Source organism: Cicer arietinum, chromosome 6 (assembly GCF_000331145.2).
Source record: "Cicer arietinum cultivar CDC Frontier isolate Library 1 chromosome 6, Cicar.CDCFrontier_v2.0, whole genome shotgun sequence".
Lineage (NCBI taxonomy): Eukaryota > Viridiplantae > Streptophyta > Magnoliopsida > Fabales > Fabaceae > Cicer > Cicer arietinum.
In genome coordinates, this window is record NC_021165.2 from 64,905,146 (window position 1) to 64,917,689 (window position 12,544).

At 26.7% G+C, this 12,544-nt stretch overlaps 2 protein-coding genes across 4 annotated transcripts in view; both read left to right on the forward strand.

Moving 5' to 3' along the window:
* Positions 1-284: 284 nt before the first annotated feature.
* Positions 285-6,889, forward strand: LOC101502049 (BEL1-like homeodomain protein 7). Of its 3 annotated transcripts, none has more exons than XM_027335558.2 (5): positions 285-617; positions 1,005-2,122; positions 4,909-5,330; positions 5,460-5,520; positions 6,158-6,889. In XM_027335558.2, exons 2-5 carry the CDS (start codon positions 1,049-1,051, stop codon positions 6,605-6,607), a joined length of 2,007 nt encoding a protein of 668 aa, XP_027191359.1. In that variant the 5' UTR covers positions 285-617; positions 1,005-1,048; the 3' UTR covers positions 6,608-6,889. The 3 variants fall into 3 exon arrangements, with proteins under 3 accessions (XP_027191359.1, XP_004506044.1, XP_004506043.1); XM_004505987.4 differs by having other exon boundaries at positions 285-613; XM_004505986.4 differs by having other exon boundaries at positions 286-511.
* Positions 6,890-12,109: 5,220 nt separating this feature from the next.
* LOC101501720 (alpha carbonic anhydrase 7) overlaps positions 12,110-12,544 on the forward strand; it is a 2,285-nt gene continuing 1,850 nt past the window's right edge. The window contains exon 1 of the mRNA XM_004505985.3: positions 12,110-12,257. Coding sequence (XP_004506042.1) covers positions 12,167-12,257 — 91 coding nt within the window. The 5' untranslated portion in view covers positions 12,110-12,166. The remainder of the gene's footprint in view (positions 12,258-12,544) is intronic.

Genomic DNA, 12,544 nt, shown 5'->3' on the forward strand with positions numbered 1-12,544 from the left:
ATTAATTATGAATATTAACTAATTCCTTGCCTTAACTTTTCAATGAGAATTACAAAACCAAGATACTTGAAGTTGGAGAGGTTAGTACAAGTTTAATATAAAAATGAGTGAAGAGTACTCTAGAGAAATAAAACACAAAATTAGAAATGAAAATGAAAATGAGTGTGTAGAAGTACTCAAATAAAGAGTGAAGTAAAGTAAGAATGCAATTGAGAAACTATGAAGGGACCACAAATGTTGGAGTTTATCCCCACCCATTCACAACTCACAAGTCACAAGAGCGTCACTACACATTTCCTCAGTTCCTCAAAATTTCATTAATAATAATAATAAGAAAATAAATAAATAAAAAAAGGTGAGTTGACGTTAATTTAGACGTGAAAGCTAACGTCTTCAAATCGGTTTAGCAATCATTGTTGTTTTTCACATCTTAGCTACCAAATTTCTCTCCTCCCACTTCCTTCTTCAAACCGGAATCTTCACTTTTTTTTCTCATCCAACTTACTCCAAGGTAACAACAACAACAACAACAACATCATCATCAAATTTCTCTTCCTTGCTTCTCACAAACAACCTTCACTTTTTTATTTCTCATATTATTTATTAATTACTTGTAAGTACGTATACTAGATCATTAATTGTTTGAGTGGTTGGTTAATATGAAAGTTTTGAAAACAACAACTAGATCCATATTAGTGTTGTTGTACGGTAGATCAAGGTTGTTAGGGTTTTACAATTTACTCATGCATGCCATATATTTTAGAGCTTAACCTGTTCTTGTTGAGTAAGGTCTAGAGCGTGTGCTTCATCTTCTATATGTTACCGACACATAATAATAAAATAAGCATAGATTCATTGGAAGGATATATATATATATATTACACTAGGTTCCAACTCTATAGTCTTCCACTTTTTATATTTTTTATATATTTAGTTTAGAGAATAATTTTTTACAGATGTTTTGAATGAAATGACAATATAAAAAAAGTTTATATTTATGGCAGGTGATTAATTGAAAGGCAAGGGTTTGAAAAAGTTGTTTGGTGGAATGAGTAGCTTAAGGCCAGAATTGCATGTAGCTCAGCAAATAAGGCGTGACAAATTGAGGTTTCAGAATCATTTTCAAGACAACAACATGGAACAATTATTATCATTACACCAAGTAGCACAACCAGGGTTCAACTTGGATCTTCTTCAACTTAGAAACAACAACAATAACATGGTTGTTGATGATGATGATGATGATGATGATGAAGCACAAATTTATTCATCTCAAATGATAAATAGTTTCTCAACTTCTCCTCAATATGCTTCATTCCACCATTCATCTTCAAAACAACAACAATCTCATCAAATCTCTGATAATTGGACCATCAATTCTTCTTCTTATAATTATCATCCAAATGAAACAAATTTCTTGCCTTCTCACCTTCATAATCATAGTAATAGTAATAGTTCTTTGCAAGATATTGCAACTTCTTCCATTACTCCCCATTCTTTAATGCAGCATAGCATTTGGGGAGGTGTGAATAGTCATAATGCTACTATTACTACTATGTCTCCATTTCATGAGAATCAAGCAAATCTATGGACAAATAGAGGTGTTGTTGAAAACATGGGAACTTTCTTGAGTGATTGTAACCCTCATCAAGGTTTATCCTTGTCACTTTCATCACAATCAAAATTACCTTCACCTTCTAGTTTTGAACAAGGGTCTTCAAATATGATGAAAACATTGATTCATCAAGAACCAATTATAATAGGAACAACAACATCAAACAGTAGTAATAGTAGTTATAGAAGTGTGGGTCCTCTTGGACCATTTACTGGGTATGCAACAATTTTGAAAAGTTCAAGGTTTTTGAAACCTTGTCAAGAGTTGTTAGAAGAATGTTGTGGATGTCGTCAATCTGGTCCAAAATGGGTTTCTAGAGATGTTGTTGTTGATGATGAAAATGGTGTTTGTGGTAGTAATTCAGGTTCTATGTTGTTGTATGGTTCAAAAGAGAAAGAGAATAGTGTTGCTGATGCTGATGCTGGGAATAGTTTTTGTCTCTCTTCTTCTTCTTCTCGGCCTGAGTGCCAAAAGAATAAGGCTCAATTACTGTTCATGCAACAAGAGGTTGGTTTTCTTCACTCTTCATATATTATTATTATTCTCAAATCATATATAAACATAAATGGTTTTTAAAAAATTGATATATTTAGTCTTAATTGAGAGAATATTATTTTTTAATTTTTTGGCAGAGTTAATTAATGTCTGTCAGGAATTTACTTACTGTCTTTACTGTTATTATAACCTAAACTAAAAATGGCCAAATGATTTTATTTTATTAATACTAGTACTTGTTATTAGCTGTCTTTTACTGTGGATTCAATTTCAAAGCTCTTTTTTTTTTTTATTGTTTTTATTTATTTATAAAATGTTAAATTGCAAAGATACAAATTACAACTAGGTTTGATGTCTAGAGAATTAGGAAAGACAAAGTTGCATTATTAACACATACTGCTAATTTTGTAGGGTTTCTTTGTTTATTGTTGGTTACAATGTTTTTATTCTCCCATCATCTACTATGCTCCCTGTGTGTACAAATGTGTTATTGTAGTGTTTGTATTTGGTACTCCTTTTTGTTCTTTTTATAAAAGACAAATGAGTTATAACAATTTATATATTTAATTAGATGAACACATTCCTATATGAATTATTTATAGGACAAGTTCCTAATGTTTTGAACTTTCTATCTATTATAATTTTAGGTTTTTTTTCATGTACAATTTTAATATTGTGTTTAATGTTTTTTATAAAACTTCTCCTTTTCTTTTTAAAATTTGGTCTTGTTCTTACAATTCCACAATTTACATGATTTTTAAGAGGTCAACCAGCTACTCTTTCTTAATCAATATCTGCATACTCATGAAAATATAGAGGAAAAGAGATTAATTTATATTTAAATTTTTACATCCGATAAAATCACATTGTTATGCTAATTCCTAAAATATCTTCAAAAGATAAAATTTATTAAATAATGCTTAAAATAAACCACTTCTGAATTTTCATTGAACTTGCTTTTTTATATTCAAAATTAATTTTTACCAGTATTACTCTAAGCCATTTACAAAATTAGAATATCATTAACAAGTTATTGGTTTATATGTTAAATAAAAATGTTTTCATTATTCTCAAACGATAGTTTATTTTAATTTCCCAATTTGGAATTATTTATATTCTTGAAGTGCTAGATGGGTATAGTTCCAAATTTGTTTATCTTTATTCTGTCTTCTGTTTGTGTGGGGGTCGGCATAGCGGTGAAATCAGCTTAGCTTTGATTTGACTTTGTCGTTTGAGCTATTTATTATAACTTAAATCTCCATTTATTTTCTGAAAACATTTTTTATTTTTATTTTTTCATTTTCAACAAAACAATGTTTGGCATTTTCAAAATTTCTAAAAATTCTAGATCTAATTTGAAAAGTTGTAAAAAAATGTTAAGAAAAATATTGGACCTATATTCTTTCATGTTTGTTAGTTTAAGTGAAATGAAAACAGAAACTATGGAAAGTCAATGTGCCTTGGAACCAAATTTTTTGGTAAAAGTTGATTTTCTTATCATATATTAATTTGTTATTCACATGAGTGATACATGTATATTCATTCACACATGATAAATATTAAAAAGAAAATGGTTTCAATTCTTAACAGTGAATAGATTCAAAGAGATTAAGATGATGCCAGTTTTTGTTGTACCATATTAGTCAGATTTTTTACTTGGTTTGAATTACTATAAGGCATTGCAGAGAATAAAATGTGAATGACGCATGTTGTCTTCTAGTGTGAATAAACTCAATCTTTGTTACTAAAAAGTTAAACAAACAGTGATTCACATCTTGTCTAGTTATTTATAAATCATTTTATTTGGTCCAAAATCCAAGCAAGAACAGTACTTTTTGATAACCCTTCATCTTTGCATGTGTGTTCATTTTTTAAAACTATTTTATTCAAAACTTTATGAAAGAATTTTGGGGAATACCCTACCTTGTTGCTATTATAATAATTGTGGTTGTTATAACAGTATTAAACATGTCATCATGTGCTGTAAGTTAATACAACTCATAATTATATGAAATTTTGTAGTGATTAGAGTCTTGCAGAGAGGAGTATGTATATGCATGGAAATACTGTTTGTTAGAGAGCATGTTTCAATTACTTTAAAAATTTACAATATGAAATAACTTTTCTTGCTTGTAATAAAGAACTTTCTTATTTACCTTGAGATGAATAGAAATAACATATGTCAAAGGGGAGACAAAAAAGTGAAACAGAGAAAAGCAACACAAAAAAAAAATCTATTTATAATTATAACTTCTGTGCAAAAAGCACAAATTGCTTTTTGTCTTAATCAGTATATTACATGATTGAATATAGGAATACTACTTTTTGTCTTCTTAACCAAATCTCTTCATTTTGTTATTGTAGCCATACATTTGTTCAAACAATTTGTTTTTATTAGTTTCAAATTGTATATATACAAGAGTTAAATATATTTTTAGTCTCTTTATTTATCTCGAACTTTGTCTTTAGTTTATCTACCAGCATTTCGGTCTCTATAAATATCAAAACCACATGCTTTTAGAGTTAGCATGCAGTTTTGTATTATAGAAACCGATAAGTTGAAAGAGAGACTAAAACAAAAAAATTCAAAGACTAAAATACATGTTTTACTAGAATAGACTATAGTTCTTAAAATAGAAATGTTTTTAGTCACAAAAATTGACATAAGACACTGTATTATGAGCAAATTTAATATATATGATATCTGATTTTATATTAAATTTTTCTCTGTTCTCAAAATCTGAACAAACCACTGTGTAGAAATGGTATTGACAATGTTGCAACATGTGGCATGATAGGTTAGCAGAAGACACAAGCAATACCATCAACAAATGCAAATGGTTGTTTCATCTTTTGAATCAGTAGCAGGTCTAAGTTCAGCAACACCATACATTTCCTTGGCACTCAAGTCACTATCAAAACACTTTAAATCACTTAAAAATTCGATCACAGATCAACTAAAGATTACATGTCAAGTATTGGGAGAGGACTTTTCAATACTACCACCAACCATAACAAGCAGCAGTAGTAAAATTGACAGTAGCAATAATGTGACAAGGATAAGGTGCATGAACCATAGCATTCAAAAGAATTATTCTGGAGGTAATAGTAATGTTGACTTTGTTGAACCTCAACAACATGTTTGGAGGCCCCAGAGAGGCTTGCCAGAACGTTCTGTGGCAATTCTTAAAGCTTGGTTATTTGAACATTTTCTTCATCCGTATGTTCCTCTTTTTTATTTTTTTTATAATCTGAATTTTTTAACTAATAAGTGTTTGATTAAAATTGATGTACCAAAAGACATTGAAATTTATGAGATTTTTATTTTTGTTGTTGAATTTGATTTCAGGTACCCCACGGACACGGATAAACACATGTTAGCTACACAAACAGGTCTATCAAGAAACCAGGTGGGGGTCTACTCATTCACCTTTTGAATGCATTATTATTATGTCTTTAATGTTTAATATTCATTTTTATATGCTCTCTTCGATGTCTTTTAAGCAAAATTGTTTTTTAACCATACTTTGAAGTTTTAAATCAATAATTGTTGCTTGATTTGTTTTTGTTTTATTTCTCGATTTTCATATTTTTTTTATTAATAATTTTAAAATGCTACTAATTTTGTTATACTCTCTTCCCAAAATTTGTGAAATGTTTTTATTTCATTTTATTACTTTTTTTATCATTGAAAAATAAAAGTGATGAATGAAAATGAAAAATATTATATACGAAAATGTACTTCATCAAATTGGTTGTGAGAAAAATCTAGTCCATCAAGACAACTTACATTTTGATCTAGTGCTTTGAATCCTATTTACAAAGAAGGAATATGAGTTGTTTGATCCTGATTTGATTAGATAGTCCGAATTGCATAACGTAAGTAAATGTGAAATTTTATGGATTTGAATTCTGTTTTTAAATCCAACATGAATGGAGTATATAAGTAGTCTTAATATAATCCTCTCATGTTGGATTAAAACATTAAATGAACTAAATTTGAATTTTCACCACGACGAAATTGATATAAACTAATATTGAATGTAGGTATCAAATTGGTTTATAAACGCGCGAGTTCGAGTGTGGAAACCAATGGTGGAAGAAATACACATGCTTGAATCAAAAGGAATAACAGAAAGTGAGAACAATAGTACTAAAAATGAGGCAAGCAGAGGAGTTGGAAGAAATGGAATGGCAGAAAAGGAATTTCAATGTATGGAAATGGGGTCATCATCTTCAACAGGCATTAACAATGTTGAAAATGATAAAGAGCAATGGAACAATATTAAAGAGAAAAGGTCGAAATTGGAAAATGAGATTACAGAAAACATGGATACAACAACAGTGATGGGTGGTTTTATGCCATATCAACGTGGTTCTGTGTCACTGACATTGGGTTTGAGACATGGCGTTGAAAATGTACAACAACAGTTACAGCATGAGGTAGAGCTTAGACATCAATTTGGAGGACATATGATCCATGATTTCGTTGGTTAATTTGCTAGAGAGTTTTAAATGACCAAATTGACCTTTTGCTACGGAGTTGCCACGTGGCGTCATTGTGTGAAACAAAAGCAAAGACCCCACTTTGGTTGAGAGAAGTAGGAAGTAAAATAGCCAATGTGTTTGTTTCGATGGATTTGTATCCTTTACATTCATGCGTTAAGAAGTTGTACACTATTCAGCTCATAAAAATTAGCCTCTAAAAGTATTTCTATGATTTCGTCACATGGAGTTAATTTTTAGTGAAGCAAAAAATTACATGGCTGGTTAATTTTCTTTTTTGTTTGCTGATACATAGTTGGTTAATTTTCAATTTAATTATTAGTACAATTAAAAATTATAGGAAATAGGAGCACTTATAGGCACTAACGTTTTGTCATCCTGTCTATTTTTTTAATTAATAGCCTGTTTTTCTCCTATAATAATAGCCAATTAATTATTATCTTATTTCCATTCTTTTTAAATAATTAATTAAAGATATTATTGATAAAATAATAATTAATATTGAATTAAATTTAAAAATGAGAACATTTGCTTTCAAAAAAAGAAAATAAAAAAGGTGCTAACAAATAATCTTGTTAACATTTTTGTAATCATAAACCATGCCAACGACTATAAAGTATGAATACTTCTAATATGAATACTTCTAAAATGATAAATGATAAAGTATATGTATCTAAAATTTGTTTGGTATCAATACACTTATATACTTGTGGTACTTTACTTTTTCACATTATTATATTCCGAATTAAATTGATGATTTTCTTCTACATTAATATATTATATTTATGTAATTAAACTGATTTGTTATTATAAATGAATATAATTTGTGTTTTGTATTATAAATTGAATAATTTAATTCTCATAATTAAATTATTTGAAAGAATTCATATTATTATTGACGTATTTGTAATTTAATTTTTTATAAAATATGTCGTATACCGTACCTTCCTCATTCTTATGCATCATAGGTTAACATTAACAAAGTCACATTGAATTTGACTTTTAAAAACTTTAGCTTTATAATATTGATTTCTTTGACGTTAACAAATATTTTTTTTAACATCCGATTCTAGAGATACCAGCTTTAATAATTTAAATTTTGGTAAAAAAATTAAACAAAATATGATTAAAATATGTTTTTAGAAGAAATGATGAGAGATATTGAATTAAACAATTTTGGGAGGAAAAATCGTGAAATTTTAAAAGATTGTATAGAAATGTATAGATTTTAAAAGAATCTTTATAATCAACATTTAAAAAAATCTTTAATGGATTTTTTACAGAAAATTTTAAAATATTTTATGAATTTATAATATTGAATGACAAAATATAATACATGTAATATAAAATTTGAATAAAATAAAAACAAAACTTATATGGTTTTAAAAATCTTTGAACAACAAAATAGTTTTTAGTTTCATGTCCTTGTAAATAGCATTTATCCACATATACCAAGCTATAATAATCCTCCAAAATTAGCATTTAGGCTCTTGGATTTGAACATTAGATTCATAATTACAATATTCAATTTATAATATCTGAGATGAAGATAAATTTACAGCTTCAATTGGAAATTCATCTGAAGTTGTGAAGTATTGCACATGCCAATACAAGTTATGTTTGTGTCTTAAATAAATATGGAGGCACTAACTTAAAGATTATGAACTGCAATTTAAATATATCAAACATCATATCAATGATATTTTTTAAAATTGAACAATTCTTTTTCTTTTTGTAGATCATTACCATTACGTGCAAAATCTTGAAGATGATATCTTCTGATAAAATTTTAAAATATTGTTTTTATCTCCTATATAATAAATTTTCAACATTTTAGTCCCTAAATAACTTTTTTATTCAATTTTAGTGTCTATTTTAAAATACAAATTTTAAAAAAATTAATATTTTTAGTTTATAACAAAATCCCTATAAGATCAAAATAATAACCTCAAATCCTAAATCCTAAATCTTAAATCTTATAACATGGGACATAATAATATTTTTATTTAAATTATAACACAGGACAATCACATCCTTAACAAGACAAAACTATTTTTTTATTAAATAAAACAAAACATAAAAAACATGTTAATTGAGAGGAATACTAACGTGACAAAACATAAAGAACGCAAATCAATTTTTTTTATTAAACGAACATCATACTAACTTGAAATTAACAAAATCAATGATAACATAAAGTACCAGCAAAAACATGTCAATGTGAGGAATATACGAAGAACCTACAAATTTTTTTATAAAAAAATAATAAAAAATAACAAAAACAACATAAAAGGAATACATGGAAAAAAATTGAACAACCGAAATGTAAAAGCAACTAGCAAGATGAAAAAACAACGTAAAGGATGAGAAAGATAAATAAAAATTTGACATGTGTGGTGTGTGGTAGGAGATTAAAAAATGGTGAAAAGCAAGAGCAATATTGTTGAATGAGTTTCAATAATTTTAGTGAGATTGTTGAATGAGAGTTGAATACATATTTTTAACTAAAAAGTCCCACAAAATCTATTTTAGTAAAAAATCCAAAAAAATTCGTATATTTTTAAATATCAAGAGACAATTTTTAAGTTGTTAAAAATCTTAACTGAATATTATTAGAATTTTTTGCACTTTTTTAAAAAAACTTAAAAATCTCAATTGAATACCTCATAAATTATTTATAATCTTTTAAAATCTTAATAAAATATTAAATAATTTTTTTTAATAAAAAAGTATTTTAAATTATATAAAAATCTCACCCCACTAAAGCCTAAAGCCTAAAGCCTAGAGCATTGACTTGTTCAAAAAATTGACAAATGAGGTCTCATTAGTTAATTGGATCAGGCCCAACCAATCTTGGTTAAGCTGGCTGATTGGCCTAGTCCTGTCTACTGTAGGCGTTGGGACTGTATGTTGGATTTAGTTGACATACTTTTTAGAAAAATAGGATAATATTAGAAGTTTTAATAAATACTAGGATTACAGATAATATAGTTTGATATAATTTATTATCATATTATTCGGCTTTCAGGTCTTAATCCTCTAATTTTTACTTACACAGTAAAACATAACTTAATATTATTCAATCAATGATGGAATTGAGATACTTATGATCTATTCAATAATTTACTGAACTTCGTTAAATAATTGAAGCCAATCACTTTATTCATTATTCAATTTTTCAAATCATCAATTGAAAATAATGTTTTAGGAATAGAGTCTATGTTTCTATAACGAATAAGTCTTTGTAAAAAAGCAAAGTATGTAATTTCAATAGTTATATATTGGAAAATAAAACTATTTGACACATGCAAATGCATAAAAAATTATAACTCTGTTAAAATATTAATTAAAAAATATCATTAATTAATTATTTTATTTTGTTTTTGTTTTTTTATAAATAGTTTTAACGATGGACATATTTTACGTTACTCTCTCTAAAGTGTCAAATTTGAGGTAAAGAATCCATAATCAACCTAATTTTATTTTCTTTTGGTATTTTCTCTTTTTAAATAATAAACTTTGCTTTTTTTTTTCTCTAAATATACCTTATTTAAAAAAAATTATGATTAGATGTGAAAAATGAGAAGTTTTAACGAATGGGGAATCCTCTAAATTATTATTCAATTAGTTCAATCATAATTGAATTGAATAATTAAGATAAAATTTAATCACTAAACACTAAAAAATAATAAATATATCAAACTAAGTGGAATTCAACCAATTCAAAGTTTTTTTTTTAATAATTCAATTTAAAAAAAAAATCTATATTCTCTTTTGAAAACTATATAGCAAATTGATGTTGTTTTTAATTTAGTTAAAAGTCGTTTTTGTAATGATGCTTTTTTTAAAGAAACACAAGTTTGGAACGGAATTAATTAAAGAAGTCTTCTTTTTAAAAGAGAATTATATATATATATCGTTAACTTTAAAAAAATTAGTTTAAGAAGTTCATTTTTCGAAAGACGACTTTTTTAATTAAAAATAAATTAATTAAAAATGTTGTCAGACTTAAATTTTTTTAAAGAAGTCGTTATTTGTAAAATAATTTTTAACTAAATAAAAAAAAATTAATATATAATTTTTTTAAAAAAAATATGTCGATATTTTTAAAAAAAATGGATTGTTTATAAATAAAAAATCCAATTCAACCGTACTACAATTTAAACAAGATTGGACCTAACAAACTAAAAGCGACCAATTTGCTCCAATTTTAAAAACTTGAATTTGATGACTTTTCTCAATTGTTGCAATTTATAGTTATTTTTTAAAATTAGGAAAAGAGAAGTTATTATGAATCAAAATGAAATTAATGATTATTTAAGTCTTTAAGGTGATTTGAATTTGATCCTTTCAAGTCATAATAACAAACTTTTATAGTGCACTTCAATCTTTCTTTTTATTTTTTAATTAATATTTCACCCGTATGTTGTGCCAAAACAAATTAAGATTTTGACAAATTATATACGATAGATATGACATATTAGAAACTCATAAAATAAAATTGAATGAGTAACTATGACTTAGTGGAAAGGGTCTCACATTTATAGTAAAACCGATTTCAAATCACTATTAGAAGAGCTATTTATATTTTGTAGAGAGAAGTCTCGAATAAGATTATCTCAAGTGGATTGAATCTATGAAAAGGTTTGAATGAGTAATTATGTAAAGAAAAAACAAATTGAATGAATAACTATTGATTCAGTTTTACAATGATATAAGCTGTGTAGAATCTTTTACAAATTATCAGTATAATTCTTCAATGGCAACATAAATCATGAACATTCTTTTAGGAGTAAAATTATTAACTGTTAATGTTATTTTCAATAAATATTAATTGGCAATATTAATCAGTATTTCATATTGAATTATATACCGAAGTGAGAAAATGTCCAATGAGATATGAAAAGGAAATAGAAGAGTAGAAGTAGTTGAAACATGAGTTTGCTTATTATGAATCAATATATGGTTTCAAAACTCAAATATATAATTAAATTTGGCATTTACATGAACTTTACACATAAAGTCTGGTTTTCCTTCAGTTCTTATATGTATGCAAACTGTATAATTGAGTGTTTCAATTTCCTTATTATTCATGACTGATCCTCCGGTCAATCAACGTTTGTCGTTCTAATTCAAACAAGTAAATAAAATATTCAAATGCCTTTTTCAAAGTTGATACGTCATTGCAAACATGAGTGGAATCGATTTCTCCGAAAAGCATATTTTTCTCGAAGCAACTGAAAAATCAAATGCTAACTATGGACACAAAACGGGATCACATAAACGTCCAAAGTAAAATAAAACGACACATTCTTATTGGTTTAATTATTTTCGAAATTGTCAAGGAACATGTCTAAAATGAGAATCTTAAGAGATGTTTCTTCAATGACGTCAAAGTAAACTACTTTTCATATTTTCAATTCTTTAATTTTTTACTTAATTCCCAATTTCTTATTTAATTAATTTTCATAGCTGTCTATAAATATAAGGGATTGTCTTAATCCTTGCCACAACAACTCCACAGCATAAATCGAGAAAACATAAATTAAAATGGCAAAGCTTGCTATGCTGGTTTTGGTTTTCAGTTTATTAATTGCACTCGTTTTGTTATCATCATGCCCAACAATGTCTCAAGAAGTTGGTAATGATCGATCCTTTTTTTTTTTTTTTAACTTAATTGCTTTGTTATTAATTTGCATAAGATATAACATTAAACTTTTTTTAATAAATTCAAAATTATACATGTGTGTACATACTTAAAGAAATTTGTTATCACCGTACTCTTAATCTAATATAAGGTACACTACCAATGTAATTTTACCGAAGTAGTTAACCAGCTTCAACAAAAATTGAATTGAATGCTAGTGTATATTAGAGTTCGATTTCCAACTAAAATAAATTTTAATTAAATATATTTATTACTAAATT